Source organism: Eurytemora carolleeae, unplaced genomic scaffold, assembly GCF_000591075.1.
Source record: "Eurytemora carolleeae unplaced genomic scaffold, Eaff_2.0 scaffold705, whole genome shotgun sequence".
NCBI classification, from domain to species: Eukaryota; Metazoa; Arthropoda; class Copepoda; order Calanoida; family Temoridae; genus Eurytemora; species Eurytemora carolleeae.
In genome coordinates, this window is record NW_019396596.1 from 926 (window position 1) to 20458 (window position 19533).

At 34.4% G+C, this 19533-nt stretch overlaps 3 protein-coding genes across 9 annotated transcripts in view; all 3 read left to right on the forward strand.

Moving 5' to 3' along the window:
• Positions 1–797: 797 nt before the first annotated feature.
• On the forward strand, positions 798–9377 carry LOC111706077 (uncharacterized). 2 transcript variants are annotated; one of them, XM_023478835.1, is made up of 11 exons: positions 798–867; positions 1563–1712; positions 2130–2846; positions 2990–3193; positions 3973–4640; positions 5273–5669; positions 5748–6099; positions 6686–6822; positions 6967–7919; positions 8377–8649; positions 9160–9377. In XM_023478835.1, exons 3-11 carry the CDS (start codon positions 2817–2819, stop codon positions 9275–9277), a joined length of 3132 nt encoding a protein of 1043 aa, XP_023334603.1. In that variant the 5' UTR covers positions 798–867; positions 1563–1712; positions 2130–2816; the 3' UTR covers positions 9278–9377. The 2 variants fall into 2 exon arrangements, with proteins under 2 accessions (XP_023334603.1, XP_023334604.1); XM_023478836.1 differs by having other exon boundaries at positions 6686–6810.
• LOC111706074 (protein DBF4 homolog B-like) lies at positions 1563–2747 on the forward strand (the record flags this gene model as incomplete). The annotated part of the gene is made up of 2 exons (XM_023478832.1): positions 1563–1712; positions 2130–2747. Coding segments are annotated over 2 exons (768 nt in total), but the record flags the coding sequence as incomplete, so codon positions are not given.
• Positions 9378–13625: 4248 nt separating the features above from the next.
• Positions 13626–19533, forward strand: part of LOC111706078 (insulin-like growth factor 2 mRNA-binding protein 2) — a 13740-nt gene continuing 7832 nt past the window's right edge. For 4 of the 6 annotated variants that reach the window (XR_002766135.1, XR_002766133.1, XR_002766134.1 and 1 more), the window contains exon 1: positions 16310–16672. The gene's annotated coding sequence lies outside the window, so the exon portion shown is untranslated. Of the gene's footprint in view, positions 13734–14939; positions 15015–16309; positions 16673–19533 lie in introns of those variants that run through there. The other 2 variants (XM_023478838.1, XM_023478839.1) reach the window with 2 other exon arrangements.

Here is a 19533-nt window from a genome sequence, read left to right on the forward strand (position 1 = left end):
ACCTAGCCTGTCCTAGCCGCAGCGCTCGGCCCAGAAATTGTCTTAACCTAACCTAACACGTAATAAGTGGTCATGTAAAAATGAAAGGGGGGGGGGGTCCAAAAATCGTTCTCTATGAAATTACCGAAATGTTTTTACTAAAAAATGAACATTTATTTTAAACTTTTTAGCAAATCCTTATTTTAAATATTCCTTTTTAGATTAAGAGAGGGGGGAGGGTGATATCCATCCAACTTACTTGGCCCCCCCCCCCTTCTCCACTACACAGTACACACACAAGCTGTCAGGGTAAATGTCTAGTTATTGCATCATTTCTAGAAGATATCAAGGTATGCCGAAACTACTCACTAGAAATTGCTAAAATAGTTTTAATTAAATCGATATGGGGGAGGGGAGGGGTGTATTTTGTAACTTGTGTATTGCTATACCCCTGAACTGGAGGAAATAAGACTCCAGTTGGATACACTGTGTGAGGTGAGGGGGGGGGAGCTGAACTTCTCTGCTGACTCTTACCGACTCCCCCTCTTTCTGGTCTCAACACTCTCGCTTTACTAACCAGGGAGTTTAATGCACCAAAAAATTCAAAAATACTCCGATTATTTTATTTTTGAGTAAATCTTCTTTTTTTTCTCTATCTGTACAGAAATAATTTCCAATGTTTTGTACGATTTTAGAAAATTATGCCGCCCTGATTGTCGATGGTGGCGGCGCCAGGTGTACGAATACTGAATTATGCCGGGTCACTGTAGGCCAGGCCAGTCTAGATCAATTTTTGTTAGGAAATATAGATAGCGCACAGCTAAACCGTAAAAACGGGGGGTTCTAGGAATCTTCATTGTATTTCCCTTATCCAGGAGACGTTTAAAGGTTTGGAGTATGTTTTTGTTGTACAGAAGACACTGAAACATTTCCCATTTCAGTGAACGAAAGTTTAAAATGAAACAACTGCGCATGCGTGAACAGTTTCCTGTAGTTAAAAGTTGATTGTTAGGTTTTTTCCAATATTTACATTTTTTCTTTTGTTCGTTTAATCCAGACAGACCGTTCAATTGTATTTTTACACACAGTTAAATTCTAAGTAATACTAAACTCAGGGTTTATATATCTACATATATATATATATGTCATAGTATATTATATATTTGCTGTATTATTGATATATATAGAGATAGAAAACTGTACACTTTCATGGTAGATAGATAGATAGTCAAACAAACCCTTTGTGGTCAATAGATTATTATTTTGCTACAGAAATATTGTAAAACGCGAATGAATATTTTATCTAAAATTTTCTATAATACCTTGTATATGTTATTTGTGAGCGTTTCGATGTGTCATAATACTCGTTCAATTAAAACATTTAGGACTTTAAAATTCTTGGCGGCTGAGTATTTCTCTTCTAAGATTACAAATCATTAAGGAGAAATTAATTTTGAACCCCTTGTCAAAAATAATCATACAATTTAATATTTAATTTGCTATTTGAAATATTCCTTTATTTGCGTTTATTAATTTCGGCCAAAATGGGTTAATAACATTATTTTTTATTTAACTTTTTTCAGAGTTTGGTTGAATTTCTGACGAAGGAGGTTACCCATGTTATAAGTGAGGGTCCAGAATGGAAGTTCCTCCTGGTTTCAAATGGAACTAGTTGTGGTCCCCCTTCTCCCTGGACTCCTGGAGCTACTCCTTCCCCATCTGCATCTTGGGATGTAAGTATTGTTGGATTAAATGTTTTCTTCTATTCAATAAAATTAAAAGTTTCAATTGCATAGTTACTTAAGTTGAACATTTGATTATAAAATTTTAAAAAAAGTTGCGTGTTAAAAATTTAAACTCGATCCTGTAAAGATAAAAAACAAATACGCAAGTAAAAATACTCAAACAAGTTGAAAGAAAATATGTGAATAAAAAAAGAAATTTTGTATAGTAATTTTAGAAACAATGTTTTATTAAGATAATACAGAAATTGTGAAATTTTACTATTGTTGAACGCATTTGTGTGAAGAATAAAAGAAAATATTAGATTTATTCCTGTTTTCTATTGGTGCTCGCGGTGTCAGCTTAAATGGTGTACAACAACAAAAACGATGGATAACATTAAACTCATCATGGTTTCTTTTTTTCAGGGTGATAAGAGTAAGAAAGTAAAATCTCGCGCTGATCATATGCTAAACGCAACCAGAACTCCTGAGAGATCTGCAGGATGTAGTGACGTTCTAGAGATTGCAAAGAAGTTCAAGTGTCATATTTGGTCACTTAACAAAACTCTAGCTTGGCTCACCAAGTTTAAATCCAAGTACGGAAATATTCACTCAGGACAAAAACCGAGTCAGGTTAAACACAAGGAAAGAGATCTCAGAGATCCTTTCCTCAAGCTAGACAGTTCTATTAGATACGCTAGACCTTCTTTCTCGGAGTTTAAAACCTGGCCGAGAATAAGTTTAGACGGTTGGGCAGGCTCGTCACCGTTTAGTGAACAACGAAAGAAACAGAAAAAGAAAAGTTTCCCCGGTCGTTTTGAGCCAAACCGTCAGAAGGAAGAGGATCCTAGTCTACGTAAGAAAGAGTGTTCGAAGAAAAAAGACGGAGGTTTTTGTGAAATCTGCAATAAATCATTCAGTGCACTAGATTCGCATCTGAGGGGAGAGTTGCACACGAAGTTTGTTCAGGATATTAATAATTGGATGGAAGTTGACTGCAAGGTGGATACAACCCAACCTTCAGCACGCAGTATACTATTCTGATCCTAGAGCGCTCACTCATGTTCTTCAAACCTTGGTTGTTATGAAATCAAAACTTGAATTGTGTGTAAGATGCCAACCAGAACTGAATTGATTATTTCGGTAAGTAAATGTAGTTTTTTTAAACTTGAAGCACATCATTCAACTAATACCATGTTGAAAAACCGTAAATTTTCTTTCTATTTCAAAAAATTTTATGAGAATAAAACTAGGACTCACATATCAATGATTTAAGTTTTCTCTAGATTGGGGAAGTTTTGGAATGTCTCCCGCCTGGCAAAGCTTATCGTAGAAAAAGATATAATTCCTTTGATGCGAACAAAGCCCTGGAGTCGGGTAACGAGGAGAACGTGGCGCCCCTGGCTGAAACAGGTCCCAGATGTGACCTTAGCGAAATAGGGATGAAGTCGAGAGAAAATGGAATTCTTGAAACTGAAGCAGAACCACAGGTGAAATATATTAATGATATATATACATGTAGAGTCATACATTAAAGCAAGACGGATGTCGAAGCATGACATGGGATCCATCTTTCACATAAAAAAAATCAATGAAATATTCTGGCCATAGGAAACTATTATGTGAATTATCAAAAGTATCAAAATGTAATGCTTTTAACCTCCTCGGATACGAAACGAACACTGATGCATCTATTCTTGTTCACAAATTCCGCCCAGAGAGAACAGGTTTCAATATGTACGCAGAGTATATGCAACTGCAATTAACTTTCCTTGCATTAAAGTATATGCCCGACTCCCTCCAAATACATATATTTAATGCTGATCTCAGAAGGTATGCTTTTTTTCAGTGCTTAGAATCCATTTAATTTTTATGCGGATCCCGATCCTGGATTCGCACTTGAAAAAATGGATCCGGATCCAGATAATTTCTTTAAGATTTACTGAATTTTTATTAACAAAAAAATAATTTTCAAATTTTTTGTTATATTTTTTCGCTTATTTTTATCCTAAAACTTGACCCATTCAGAAATGAGGAAATTTTTATAATCTCTTTTTTCAAAAGTTAAGATTTGGGTTTTAGGAGTAAAAAAGGTTTTTTTTTTTGGCAGGTTTTGGTTGAAATTTTACCCCTTGGATCCGGATCCAGGAAGCCAAAATCTTGCGGATTTAATGGATCCGGATCTAAGCACTGCTTCTTTTAACGTATTTATAAAAGTAGCGTAAAGTTTTTCAACAAGGACGTTATACGAACTAACATTTTGTTGCAGGTTTTGACGATCCGTCGGAAAACCCGAGGGTCCGAGGATGAATCAAGGAAGGATTCAACGGACCCCGTAGACGAGGATGATGAAGTTTCATTTAATCCGGACACAGTGAACACTTTAGTGGAGAATGGGATTACAAATGGTGATGAATCGACTGGTAAATCAAAGAGTAAACGTAAATCCTCTGCGGAAAAGTTCTTAGAAGACAATGCTAGTTATTTCCAATTAGAAGTTTTATCTTCGAAAACTAGGTCGAGCAAAACTTTTGAAATAAATGGTGAGACGAGTGAAAAGGAACCTGTAGGATTCCATAATTCATTTCTAGACTTTCTTAAGTCGAAAGGAGTAGAAGGGAAAGATGAGGAACCCGGAGAACGATCAAGATCACGTCACAAGTCCGGGCCGTCGGGAGGAATACAGCGGAAATCTCGACCACGGACCTCGAGCTGTCGGCATAGTCCTGTTAGATCAGATAGTGAGGATAGTGTTCGAGCACCCCGCTCTAGATCCCAGTATAGTAAAGTGAGATCAAGAACTAAACGATCAAGGTCACGTGATTATTCTCCCAGTGAATCCGAACCTGAAGTATCCAACGGTAAACTGGTCTTGAGTAGAATTAGGAAGAAAGAAAAAACTCCCTCGAAATGCATTGATTCCAGTGATGACGAAAGGTAAGACTATCCATTTTATTCTCAATGAATTAAACCGGATCATTAAAGTCAATGTCAGGAATTTTTTTAGGCATTTCTGAATTTTTGATCAAAGGGAAACTAAAACATGATTTTGACAAATGTTTAGAAAATCTGACAAAACTCTAACTTGGCCGCCGGTTACAAGAAAAGATGTGTTTCTAGAATATAAAATTTTACTTAGTCATTTTACTCAAAAAAGAATCTCTTCGTATTTTTTAAAGTTAAGGTAAAAAAATTTCTTGTTAAATATTATTCTATTTGGTCATTTTATTTTTATTACCAAATATAAGTTGAGCTATTTAAAGCATGCCAGGTTGAATTTAAAAGAAACGACAAAGTTATATTACGCTTGATTCACTTTTAAAAGAGATAATTAGCCATCGGATGATGTTGTCGTATTGCGACGAAATATATACTGGCAGAAATGTCAGTTGTTTGAAACCTAGAGTGATAGTTGGGGTTGGAAAGAGAATAATCATGAAAATCATGGAACTTTAAGAGGTCACAGAGTATGCATATTTGTTGAATCAATTAAATTGACTTACATGGGTTGGGGGAAATAACAAAGTATAACCCACTCATAGATTGTATAATACAAATTTTATTTTCAGTGAGGGTAGCTACACTAAATCCACGAGATCAAGAACCAAGACGGATTCCGTTTGTTCTCCGTCTCCTGGGAAGAAATCTCGAAGATCCGAGTTAGATAAACTCCTTGAAGCTGTTGATACTTCCTTTCATTTTGAAACAGCAGCTGCTGCTGCTAAACGTATTAGTGGATCTCAAGAACTTGGCCCTCTAGAGATTGACGTATCTGATTCAAATATTGAAAGCGGAGACGAGAAAGAATCAGTTTCTAAAAATAAGAAAAGGAAACATAGCGAGAGCGACACAGAACCTGAAGGAAAGCGTAAAAAGAAGAAGAATGGAAGTGGAGATCTACTGAAAACCTTCAGTCCTCGTTTGAACAAAAAATCTCCCAAAGTCAACAAAGATTCAGACCATGAGGTAAGTAACCTTGATCAGACACCCGATAACATTAAACTCATCATGGTTTCTTTTTTTCAGGGTGATANTAAACATTAGATTGAAGAGACGGGAGAGGTTTGGAATGGATGGGAGACATTAAATCAAACCTTAGCAGCCACTGATTCTCTACCAGTAGAGGCGGATAAACTTCATTTCTCTTTTGAAGCCACCCCTTTCCACGAGTCTTGGTTCCAGACATATAGCCGGCAGGACCGCGGTGAAGATGTTGTATTTTATCCGGAATCTAAAAGTTTTCCATTTATGCTTCCATACGAGCTTCCTTATTCAACCTTCATGCCGTACAAGCCGGAGGGTAAACAAGACGAGAACTTGAAGAAGAAAGGTGTAAAAAAGAATCTTCTCGGAGACTCGGAGGATACTCTGCCATTGAAGAAGAAGAAGAAAAAAGGTGAGTGTCGTCCCTTTGAAATGTCCACTTTTTAGCTTTGTCCGACCTGAGCTGTTAACTCTTGTATTGTGGATATTGAGATTAGTACTTGATCTTGATCTTTGTTAATCTGCAGATTAATTTAATCTTTATTCGATATCCGCAGTGTAATTGTACCCTGAGTTGAAAACTAGGATGGAATAGCCTTAATCCTGATCGGTTAATTAATCTGGAGATTAATAAAAAGAGGAGAACAAGCCTTATTTAATCTGGAGATTACGGGAAAAAAAGAAAATCAATCATTGATCTCGATATCCACCATTCTAAAGTTTTCAGCTAGGAATGGATAACTGACATTTAGAGATTTAGCATTGATCTTAAAATTAAAAGTGTCCATTGAAGATATCGAGATAAAGTGATCGGGATATAGAGTATCCAATACAAAAGTTTCCAGCTCTGCTCATAGTTTTACATTTTTTTAGGCGCATTAAATTGCATTTTACATGATGTTACTTTTTAATCTTAACTATTCACTAATCCTTCTTGCATTTATCAGAATGTTTACTGATAATAATAAGTTATTCCCGCATTAATTGACTCTGTTTAGTTTCTGAATGTGAAAGTACTGACAGTGAGAACAACAAGAAAGGAAAGAGTAAACTGGGTCCGAAGGCTGATCATCTCCTGGATCTTCATCCGAGAATTAGTCCGAGGTGTCACGCTTCGACAAAGGTGATATCAGGGGTAAACAATAAATACATAATTATTAAGAAATTTTGTTTAACTTCTTGTTGTTTTAGTTTTTATCACATAAACAATGTTGTTTTTTAATTTCGTTTTTTCACCGGTTTTATTTGCTGGTCAGTGTAAAACCTTTTTATTTTTTAGGCAATCCTTCACGAAGGTCCCCATCTTACAGACGAGGAGCTTGCGGAAGCTCTTCTTATTCAGGATGAGAGGGACTTCCACTTCCCCAGCTTTGTACCCTTCCTTAATCATGATGAAACCTCGAACGATTCTCTTGCCTCTGCCAAACATTTTAAGCGTGAGAATATCGCCGACTTTGTCCAAATAGCGTCCAGTATGGATCGGTATCTTAGAAACACGGAGACACTGACCGAGGTTGATCTTTCTGCTGTTGCCACGCCTTCTAAGTTAAGCCAAGAGAAAGGGTCTGACAAGGTTACAGTTCCAACTCGGAGTAGGATATCGTCAGAGGAACTTCTTAAAACTATGAAGGACAAACCTAAGAAGAAGAAGGATAAGTTGTTAAATGGAAATGTTGTTCTTGACCAAGTTGTAGCGGACCATGTCGATGCAATACTGCTCGACTGTTTAGAGGAAGAGCTTCCTACAATTCCTTTCGAGTCCGAGGAGAGAGAAACCATCTCACTGTTGGACTCCTATCAGTCCTGTAACTCAATGAATGTTTGCAATTCTCGATGGCTCCGCCCCTCCCGACCATCCGTCCTTGGTAACCAGAAAGATGGTTCTACTTCTCTTCCTAGAAAATCTGTTTTCCCTTTCAAACCTAAACGCCTAGTGATATATAAAGAAGACCTACCAGGGTTTAAATTTGATAATGATATTGAAACTGAGAAGCTTCCTGTAAGTAAAAGATTCCTTGCCAAGTCCGCACAACAGGAAGAGGCAGACTCAGGAGAAGAGAAGGAGGACGAAGATGAAAGTAAAACTGTTAAAAAGGAGAAAAAGGTTGTTAAGAAATCAATAAAGAAAGAGGTGTTTATATCCCGGAAAGAGAAATTAAAGGTTGAACCTAAAGAGGAGAAGGATGAAGATGATGTATCTCTGCCAGATTCTTCAGCTGAACCTTCTCCAAGGTTTGTACATACTTAACGTGTTAAAAATTTTTCATAACAAATATGGTAAAAGAATACTCATTACTCGATTATTTTTCCAAATAGTCAAACCTACTTTTAAAAATTTCAAATTCCCCCCCCCCCAAGAAAAATTATGGATAATGAATTCCAAGAAACGGTGTACTCCTGGACTGACAATTAATCAAGCTTGACTTATTTTTGCGATATATACCCGAATTTTTTTTTAAAAATCATGTTTTTTTTTAAATGCACCCTTTTACGGATTATAATGCACTGCAATATAAGTATATAAAATGTAGTTATCTTGGTCATCAAATTTGGAGAAAGAAATCAAAAAAAAGTGGGGGGGGGGGGAGAAAAAAAAAAACGTATTTATAAACAGTATACACCCCTGCATTCTTGGGGAAAAAATCACTATAACTGTAAGTTAATTATACTTATATGCAAATGTTTTTAGGGCTAAAACGAAAAGTAAACCAAATAAAACCGGATTAACTGTCACTAAAAACAAAACAAAACTAAAACCGGATGCTGTTGTGACGAAGAAAACTAAAAAGGTTTCAACTGAGAAGAAAAGTCCAAATGAGAAGAAGACTGAGAAAAAAGTAAAAGAATCTGTTCAGCCAAAGACGGATAAGTTGATGACCAAAAAGAAATCAGGTTCCCCTCGCTCCTCCAGTTCAAGGCAAGTGGAGGGAAGAAGAACTGCTTTGCAAGCCAAAAATTACAGGTATACAGATTGGTTTTTTTTTCTCCTTACCTTTATTCCTTTCCTATGACTAATACTCTCCATTCTTCAAATTTCCCTAATGCGTTAGTATAAGACCCTTCACACCTTTCCAATATAACCAATTCAAAAAGTGTATAGGGGTGGGGGGCAGTTTCTTAGTCTCTTGAAGATTCCAATGCTCTGAACCTGTGTAAAAGTTTTCATGCATTTTTTTCATTCATGAAATCAAGTCATGTAATCTGGTAACTTTTGTAAGGACTGATCTTATTATATCACAGCCCAGGAAAACTTTGTAAATCTCTCAGTAGAACCATGGAGGGGTCTTATGTTCAGAATGAGTTAAAATGATTGAATAATTTAAATAGGTTCCTTCTTTTTAAAGTTTATCAGCCCTTAGAATGTTTGATACTCCAAGGGAAAGGTAAGGGGGGTCCTTAATATGTACACTGCACATAGTACACAGTACACACACTCCGTTAATTGTGATTTATATGTTCATATTTATTTCAGCGAAATTGAATCAGATACGGAGAGCTTGTTTGAGAGTAAAGTTCCATACAGAAGTCCTCACATGAAACTGCTAAAGCAGAAACCAATATCATCCAAATCTAAAACAAGAACGAAATGAATTTATATTAAGTCCATTTGTCATACGTAACTTAATTATGGTAACATATATTTGTCCCACTGTTGATAAATGAGATATAAATGTACTTAAACTTTGGGAATATTTCATTGTGATTTTTTATTGAACTCGATATATGTAATCTTGTCTTCATTATTTACTTGTATTTTTGACGATTACATTGTATCTTAACTCTAGCTCTTGTATTTAAACTCTAGCTATTGTATCTTAACTATAGCAATTGTATCTTAACTCTAGCCATTGTATCTTAACTGTAGCCATTGTATCTTAACTCTAGCCATTGTATCTTTATTCTAGCCATTTGTATCTTAACTCATGTGCATCTTATCTCTAACGAATATATCTCAACTTTAGCCATCGTATCTTAACTTTATCATTGTACCTTAAATCTCCAAATATTTCTTCACAGAAGAAATTGTAATGTAGTATCTAGACTTGGCTATTGTAATGTAGTATAGACTTTTGCCAAAATTGTATTTTTATTTCTTAACTTTAGCCCTTGCACAAAACAATAATAGATCAATAAACGTGTTAGTATCATGTTCTAGATTTAACTCCTATTTTAAATCAGCACATGCATAGATTAATTAGCATTTAAACCATGTATATGTATTGTTCAAGCTTTTAGTCTTAATAGGAGAGACTGGGGTTTATATGTACATGTACAGGGTGTCTCAAAAAAAACTGTGCAGTAGGGGTATTAGTAACTGAGGAAACAATTTTCGTTCAATTTTTACGATCAAGGTGTCATTCGAAAGCTCTATATTTCAGTTATTTCATGATGTGAAATTTTTCTTTCTAGGCCTCATACTTTTTATGTTACAACCAATTAATTGAGCGTAAGTCGAAAATCGATTTCCCGGATTTTTCAATTTTTCGATTTTTCACGTCTCATTTTCATTCGTTCATAAAGTATGGAAAAATTTAAAGATTGTCAAAATTTTTTTTATAAATCATAAGCTGTTAGTCTTAGGTTTCATTTTTAACTAAAATTTTGGATCAGCGATTATTACTTTTGGAGCTGGAGCAATCTAAAAATAAAAATATGCATTAAAAAAAAACGAAAAGAGAGCTACGGGTACCTCCGTACGAACCTTGCCCAGACCACAAAAATAATTTTTTTTTTAATTTTCTTTTTGAAATCAATTGGTACAATCCACAGCTCGCTATTTCAATCAAATTTTTTTATCTAACCCACCAGGGTACAAAAATACAACAGTTTTTGTAAATCTGAAATTACAAAAAAAAACTTTAAAAAAGTCATCACTTTAATTAATAATATTTTTACTTTAGAAATGATATGTTCACGCTTTCATTTGTTATTAGTCCATTTATATGATAGGTTCAAGGTATTAGGTAGTTAGGTAGGCCAAAAATGTTGTAATTTTCTTTCATGGGGCCTTCTAAGGGACTGTTCACGCAAAAAAAGAACACATTCATAAATGTAAACTTATGTCTTAGAGAGCACAAGCCGTCCAAGGTATCGTTTTATAGGTCAAAGCATATGCATGTTTCAAAAATGATATTGGTTTTTGAAAAAATTTACCGCCGAGGTCATTATCCGCAAATTTGATTTCAAAGGGGTCATTTTAGGAGGTCTAATTATATTAATAGCACACAAACATCGTCATGTGTGTCTAAACAGGGGTAAAAGCCCATGGTAAATCCATTTCAATCTTTTTTTTTCGAAAATTTTACTCCCTAGGTCACAACTGCCCATTTTGACCTCCAAGTGGTCATTTTGGAGGCCATATTATGTCAATGGAGCACTCATACCGTCATTGGTACCGAAATAGGGGTAAATCCACATGGTAAATCAATTCTTACTATTCTTATGTCATTAACATTTTCGTCGACGGCACTTTTGACCTTTTTGACCTCCAAGTGGTCATTTTGGAGGTCATATTATGTCATATGTATATATATTTAGTCTATATGCAGTCTATAGAGTGTAGAGTGTAGAGTGTATATTTGGTGCAGTTAGATTTAATTAGCGGTTGAAGGGAGACTGGGGTTTATATGTACATGTATATATATTTAGTCTATATGTAGTCTATAGAGTGTATAAGAGTGTAGAGTGTAGAGTGTAGAGTGTATATGTGGAGCAGTTAGATTTAATTAGTGGTTGAAGGGATCCAAGCTGGCAAGGATATACACAATGTATGAAGTGTGTCTCGACATAGTCATCCTGTATCCAGGTATCAACAACAGGCTACCATTCAATAAGTATACGTCACATGCCAAGTATAATATAGACTAGGTATCCTGTTTCCTCAGATATAAATTAAGTAATGCTGATTAATTTTGATACAGCCGTTTTAAGCTTAAAACTGTTTTAGAGAAGTTTTTATTCTCCAAATTTGTGCTACCTCACTCTAAGCTATAAAATGCCTTCTCTGAAGTATCCAGTATCCATGGTATCCTAGATATACTTCATACTCCAGGGTTTACAGCTTTAATTTCCTACTGTGGAAGGTTTACAGCGAAAGTTTATGGTTCGGGGACAAAATCTAGGTTCGGAGATAAATTACAGTTGTCAAGGTAGGATTGAGAGGAGAAACTGACAAGAGGATGGGTTTAGGGGATATAGAAGGAGTGTTACAGGTGGATACATGAGTGGTAGAAGGAGTGGTTCAGATAGATTCAAGAGGGGTAGGAGGAGTGGTTCAAATAGATACAAGAGGGATATGAGGAGGATGAAAGAGGGGTAGGAGAAGTGCTTTAGGAGGAGTGGTTCAGAGAGATACAGGAGGGGTAGGAGAAGTGGTTCAAATAGATACAAGATGGGTAGGAGGAGCGGTTAAGATGGATACAAGAGGGGTAGGTGGAGTGGTTCAGATGGATACAAGAGGGGTAGGAGGAATGGTTCAGATAGATAGATACAAGAGGGGTAGAAGGAGGGATTCAGATAGATACAAGAGGGGTAGGGGGAGTGGTTCAGATAGATACAAGACAGGTACCAGGAGTGGTTCAGATGAATACAAGAGGGGTAGAGTTCTGATAGATACAAGACAGGTACGAGGAGTGGTTCAGATAGATACAAGACATGTTCGAGGAGTGGTTCAGATGAATACAAGAGGGGTGGGTTAAGTGATTAAGACAGAGAGGGGTGAAAGGAGTGGTTCAGATCTTCTAAAGACATGTTCAATACATATCTTTTTTAAAAATCTAAGAATTCCCTCTCTCTCAACCATTAATACGTGGCACAAGGGGTTTAAATGAAGGGCGGATAAGAGCATGTGAATATGGGTGAAAGTAATTGATATAGAATTAGGAAGGGTGTGTCAAGTTAGGATTATGTTGCATTATGAGTGAGAGTTACAACATTACTTCCAGTTCAAATAGTAATTAAAGTTTGGAACGTGAGGGCGGAGATTTGTAATTCAAGAGTTTTAGATCATCATCAATGTCTCATCTGTTGCGGGTAACCCTGTTTAAATCCTTATATTGTTAATTTCACAAGTGCACATATTAATAATTCATTCAAATAAATTGTATCCGTTTATAGTAACATAGATATACCTAGGTTTCCCTGCAGCTGTACACTCTAAATATTGTAAACTTGTTTCTTCCTCTGACAAATCATTTCTTTTAAAATCATGAGGACTATAATTCATTGTTTAAGGCAGAAAACCAAATTATTAGGTCGTAATATTAAACAATTGTCTCATTCTTTGAAGAATTTTTCTAAATCAATATGGTCTTTCTTGAAGCTGTTTAACATTCAAACTCTTAGAAATAAAATGGTTGTAAACAGAACTAGGAAATATATGAATTACCTCCTGGAATCCTCCGTCTATTTATCCTGACTCTTTCAGACAATGCAGGATGCAGCTGTATTACAAAGAGCTCCATCCTATACATAAATCCACTGTATCGTCTCCAATTTTCTTCTCTCAGGACCGAGAAACGATAGAAAACTGTTTTTCTTCAGATATTCCATATGACATTATTTTTATTTCTACAAACAACAAAGAATTTTTAACCTAGACACCAAAACTATGTGATAACTTTACAGTTCCGGTATAGTTATCCACAATAACATAATTACATATATTACAACAAATATTATAGTCAGTTTTAAATTATTTTTATAAAATCAGAGAAAATTTTGAATTGAGATCGAAACAGAAATATTAAATACAAATCTACATCAAGATATCTTAACATTTAAAATTTTTAAGGATTGCCACAATTGATGAATTTTTATAACAGCCTGTTTAACAAAATTGCAACGACTAAGACTAGGAATATTTTATAAATAATAAAACAATAAAATAATTTATAAAAATAACTACACTCGACTCGTCCACTCGTCCAACATCTAGGGTATTAGATAGTATATGGATGGGACCGCCAATACAGCCAGGACGGCCAACATCCTGGTTACCGTCATCCTGGCCTTCCTATGCAGGCTTACTACATTAGCCAGAACCAGGTACGTCCTGTTTGCAGGGACATCATATCCCTGAATATCAAGTCATGACGTTAGTAACTTAATAAGGCCCGGGCGTTATATTTGGTGTTACATGTGAAATCATTGATAGGAGGGAGAAGGGTGGGGTGGGGGGTAAAAAAAAACATATACATATATGTTTATATATATATTAACATATAAAAAGATACAGGGATCTAAGAAAGTAAGAAATAACACATTTTTCAGAAGTCTCATTTTTTTGTGTAACCCTGTATAATAACAAAATTGATACTAAAAGTTTGCACTAACGTCTATGTATAACACAAACTCTAGACTTTGTCAAAAACAGACAGAGGCTATAAACTCGTACCTTTTATATCATTTTTCTTTATAATATTACATCAATATTTTTATATAAAATATATATTATATATATATATTTGTCGTGTCCCTCTCATTTTTGAAACTTTTATATCTAGAAGTACGTTTTAGCTTTTTAAAATACAAAGGGTAAAGCAAATAGAGCACAGAAGTGCTGGAAAATGTGTCGCATGCAAATGTTGTCAAATAAAAAAACACAGTTTACATATTTTTCTGATGGTGCACATTTATCAATTTCATGAAACCTGCACAACAGGTAATTTTAAAAAAATGATTTTTGAGTTTTTGTTAGTGCCTTAATAGAAAAGCTTTAGTCGTCTAAATGACAAATATTACCAAAGAAAAATTGAGTTTAATTGTAATTTGATAAATAATTTCAAATGAGGTTTAAAAAGGCCCATTTCGTGGACTTTTCAAAACTAAAAGGATTAACACTTACATGGAAATACAAAATAAGACATTTTCCAATAAGAATAAGGTGATATTTTATTCACAAACTAGCTGAAGTTCCCGGCGTTGCCCGTGGAATTTAAAAAATTGAAATTTTGCAGTTTTTTTTGCCTTTTTTACCTCCAAGGTATTCAGGGGTTTCCTCAAAAAATCTCATCCGATTGGCCAGCTATAGCTAACATACATAAATATTAAATATATATATTTAATATATATATATGAGCGAAGAGTTTTATTATTCATCAATATGCTATACGCTTTGCTTTTTTTCATATTTATGCTAATCGGTAGCCATCCTTAATTCCAACTTTAAACTATTAAAAGGTAGTTTATTCAATTTTCGGCTCCAGTTCTTAGTTGGTAGTACTTGAAGGTGTACTTTTGTTCCTATCCTAGATCTCCTAGACGTGGCCAGACGACCTTCGCCTGGACAGGACTAGGAGGACTACTTCGACCAGAGCAGATACACAGGTGTGTTGCTTGCGTGTTCGAATTCAACAGAAACCGTATTATAATTACATATGACATAAAATGTATAACGGTTGTGCGTCAGGGAAGATTTCAGCTACTTAAAAGCAAAAGAAAAAATTGGTTTTCAGCTTTTTTCGTTTTTTTTTTTAATTGGTATATTGGGATAAAAACTTCTTAGTGAGGGTTCTAAGCATGTAAAACAGCAATGAGGACTTAAATATTGGCAGTTGTTTTGTCATTTGCAAAAAAAAAAAAATAAGACAGACAAACGTAGGTCAGGCGAACTTATGGAAAAAAAAATTCTCTGATCAAAGATATTTACCAAAACGAATTAACCAATCGTTTTAGCTAATATATCTTTTGCAGGGTAAAAATTTTGCATAATGTAATAAAAGCAAACTTAACGAAATTATATACAATTTTTAAATAACATTGAATGTTTAAAAATTTTGCATAATGTAAGAAAAGCAAACTTAACGAATACATAAAAAATTTTGAAATAAAATTGAATGTTCAAAGATTTTGCAAACTTAACGAACATATATACAATTTTGAAATAACATTAAAAGTTTAACAATTTGGCATAATGTAATGAAAGCAAACTTAACGAACATACATACAACTTTGAAATAACATTGAATGTTTAAAAGTTTTGCATGAAAGAAAAGCAAACTTAACGAATATATAAACAATTTTGAAATAAAATTGAATGTTCAAAAATTTTGCATAATGTAATAAAAGCAAACTTAACGAAAATATATAAAACTTTGAAATAACCTTGAATATTTAAAAACGGACCATAAAAACTACTCCATACCGAAGAACCTAGCGTTCATACAAATTCAGAAAGTTGCAACATTCAACTCGGATCGTAAAACAATAGTCATCGATTATTTTTCGTCGCATTTGTAAATAGTTAAAATTTCACAATATTTTTGATTTTGTTTGTGTTTTAAATAATTTTTTGCTTGCGCATGGATTTTCGAACATTCCTGGAAAATATGACTGTCGTCTTCATTATCAAAAAATCCTCGAACCAGGAATAAATGTTTTCAAAAGTATCTATCAGATCATAAAAAAATTAAAAATATTATGAAATATAAACTAAATACGAACACGTCGAAAAATTATCGATATTTCAATGTTCCAGTCTCCTTTAATATTCTGGGGGTTACATCCTCAATTATAAATGTAGTATCCTCCCCTCTTCATTATCTGAAATATTAATGTCGTCTTCGTTGTTGAGTTAACTCCTCAATATAATGAGCAGGATAGTTCATTCTCCTCATTGGTCAACGCTGCATTACGCTATTCATAATTTTTCCCGCAAAAGTTTGCAAAAATGTTGGGCCTTTTTGCGTATTGCCAATAAGATTTTTGCAAATCTTCTGGCGGTATAGAGGAGATCATGTGACAATGAGAGTATCCAATAGTAGACAAGTATGGAGAATGCTGGGTGTGGGGTAGAGTAGATAGCGTGGTGGTGCCTAGTTTAGTTCAGTCCTACACTAATTCACGTTACTAACAGATAGGAGGAGTGTATATATATTTATATTAGCTGTGAACTGTTGTTGATGCTGTTGAATTGGATTAAAGTGAAGTTTATATATTTGACAACATCAACAGATTATGTACGATGAGTGATGTTGGTCACCAGGGTAAGGATTTTTAGTCTTATTGTTGAAAATTCATATTTACGCCTAAATTAAATCTGAAACAGTTGTTTTTATTTAAGAAAATTGGTCTGAAATACCCTCAAGTTCAATGCTCTATAATTATGAATTTGGAATTGCGTTTTATCATTTCTTCTTAAATCGCACTGTTGTTTGGAAAAGTATACATTGTGTTCACATTTAAATTTTTGTAAATAACGCTAAATATACTCTTCAGAAAAGATCGCGATATAAATTATGGCTAATATTTCGCATACATTATGCAAGCTTTCTGATTCCACTTGAAAGATAATAAAAAAGAAAATTTAAATCTGATGCAAACTTAAGGTTGCAAACGATTGATCAAATCTAAAATAAAAATTGTTGCGAATTTTGATCTGTAGAAAAACAAGATGAGTAAAAATGTGCTCTAAAGGAAAATTTATCAAAAGTCTATACAGTCAAGTTCATAAAAGCTCGTCATATATTTTTTAATCTGTTTTTTTATTCATGTGAAATCTCAATTCATTATTAAGTTTATTGTATAGTTAATCTTTCTGATTGTCAACTATATTTAACTTATAATCTATATTTGCGGTGTAGCGAAGTTTTAGGTTGGGGGTTCAGGTTTTTTTGCATTTTATCTTTAAAATCTCCATATTTGCTTGAGGTACATGTACAGATTATGAATACTACGCTCTAGTTCTCATTTTACAATTAAGGTTTTGAGAATATATTCTTATGAATCAATTAACATAAAATAAATAAATAAATAAAAAATCATTAACTTTTACATATTTTAGCCGTTATCTTTTCTTATTTTTTCTAAAATAATGGTTTAAACCATATGGTTTAAGCCAAGAAATGTAAATGTTTTAAAATATTATACAGTTTCTGGGAGGTTATTGTTTATTTTCTTCCCGCAACGTACAGTTCACTTTTTGTAAGCAGATTATTTGGAATTTTTGTAAACTGAGTTATGTGGATTTTTGTAAACTAGTATCAGGGATTTTTGTAAACAGGATATTCTGGGACTTATGTATTCTTAGTATTGGGGATTTTGGTAAGCAGGGTATTGGGATTTTTGTAAGCAGGGTATTGGGATTTTTGTTAGCAGGGTATTGGGATTTTTGTAAGCAGGGTATTGGGATTTTTGTTAGCAGGGTATTGGGATTTTTTTAAATAGAGAATTGGGGAATTTTGTACAGAGTATTGGGGATTTTTGTAAACCGGAGCATTGGGGAATTTTGTACAGAGTATTGGGGATTTTTGTAAACCGGAGCATTGGGGATACCTGATGCATTTATTGGTTAAGATAGGATGTGTTTACATTTGATTGTTTATAAGTATTAGGATAAGACTAGTTTTACTTGTTAAGCCAAAATAGATTGTTAAGTACAATAAGTACAACGTAGAATTTGTACACTCTCAGTACAGTTGTATTCTGCCGTCACAAGTGTCAATTCAGTTTTTGTGTCGACAAAATTATCAATAATAGTGATATTTTTAAAATAAAGTGCTTTTCTTACGGTAAAATAAGTTCAATTTTATGTGTTCTTTAGTCTCTCTTTTTACACTTTTTTATTAATCTTGGAAAACATGTCAACTAATGTGAGACAATTTTGTTTTCCTTGTTATATTTGACACTTGTGACGTTGTGTACAATGGTTCATTTCTGTGTTGCCACCAATTGTACTTGATAATCTATTTGGTTAAACCAAAGTCAGAAACAGGATTGTCTAAAAGCATTGCCATCCTGAAACTGCCTTGTTTTGTCTTTGTTTAGTTTACAATGAATCTGGTTTCCAAGCTGACCTTATACGTCATATTAGAATATAAACAACAACAACCCCCATCCCTTATTCTATATTTCCCTCTTCTTATAAATCTTTTGCATATTCTCCATTCATCAGCTGACTCCCTTATTTCTTTTCAATATCAAAGACCGAGGTGTTGGACTTGATGACTAATTTTCAGAGTTGTCTTTATCTCAGTTTGCCCTTTTCATTCACTATTAAAATTCCAAAATTACAATTCAAAAAGTGCATTTTTGTTTAAACTGAAAACTTTCAGGCTTTATTTCTGCCGATCAGAAACATTAGATTTAGTGAATATTTCAGTTAAAGGTACCGTTTTTATAAGCCACAGTGATCCCCCTTTTGCAGCTTGAACACTGTTTTTGCCTACTTTTTTTTTTTACAAAATTCCAGACAGGATCGTTGGGTCTGGTTTTTATGATAATACGTAAAAAAGTTGTCGATATGTAAATCCACATTCGTTGATCGTAATTCTTCTTTGTATGAATCTTTTATCTCTCATGAATGCATTACTTCGGGGACAAAATATTTCTAATTATTCTTGATATTTGGATTGGATTAAAGAATGAATGGAGCATATGCTCTTATTTTATTTAGATACGGCGACCTTAATTATAGGACAGAGGGAGAGGGGGCAATTGAAATATGAATTGAAACGGCTGCAAAAAATTTAGTTATTTTCGACGCATTTCAAAGCACGGGAAGAAGGATTTTTTTAATTGCGTAAAATTCATGTTTTGTATTCACAATTTTGTCCTGAAATCTCATTCGTACCGTCACGCCCATGTCTAATAGTAATTTCTTCTCTTCCTACAGTCAGAAAACCGTCCCGTCCGTCCTTATCCTTTCCCGTCTTTGCCTTCTGCTACTCCCGAACCGTACCGTGTATGCTCCCGGCAGTCCTCTGTCCACCATGTTAGTTGGCCCCACACCCAGGATATTGAAGTGTACTGTTGGAGCCCGACCCTCGGGATCTCCAAATAAAAACTTGTTTTGTGGGGTCAGCAACCCCCTCTGCCGCCAACTTGCTGTACCCCCCCCCCCCCCCCC

Coding starts and splice junctions, on each gene's coding strand:
- LOC111706077 (XM_023478835.1), top strand. CDS start 2,817: ATGCCAACCAGAACTGAATTGATTATTTCG. Junction 2,847..2,989: donor GAACTGAATTGATTATTTCG/GTAAGTAAATGT, acceptor AGTTTTCTCTAG/ATTGGGGAAGTTTTGGAATG. Junction 7,920..8,376: donor TCAGCTGAACCTTCTCCAAG/GTTTGTACATAC, acceptor AAATGTTTTTAG/GGCTAAAACGAAAAGTAAAC.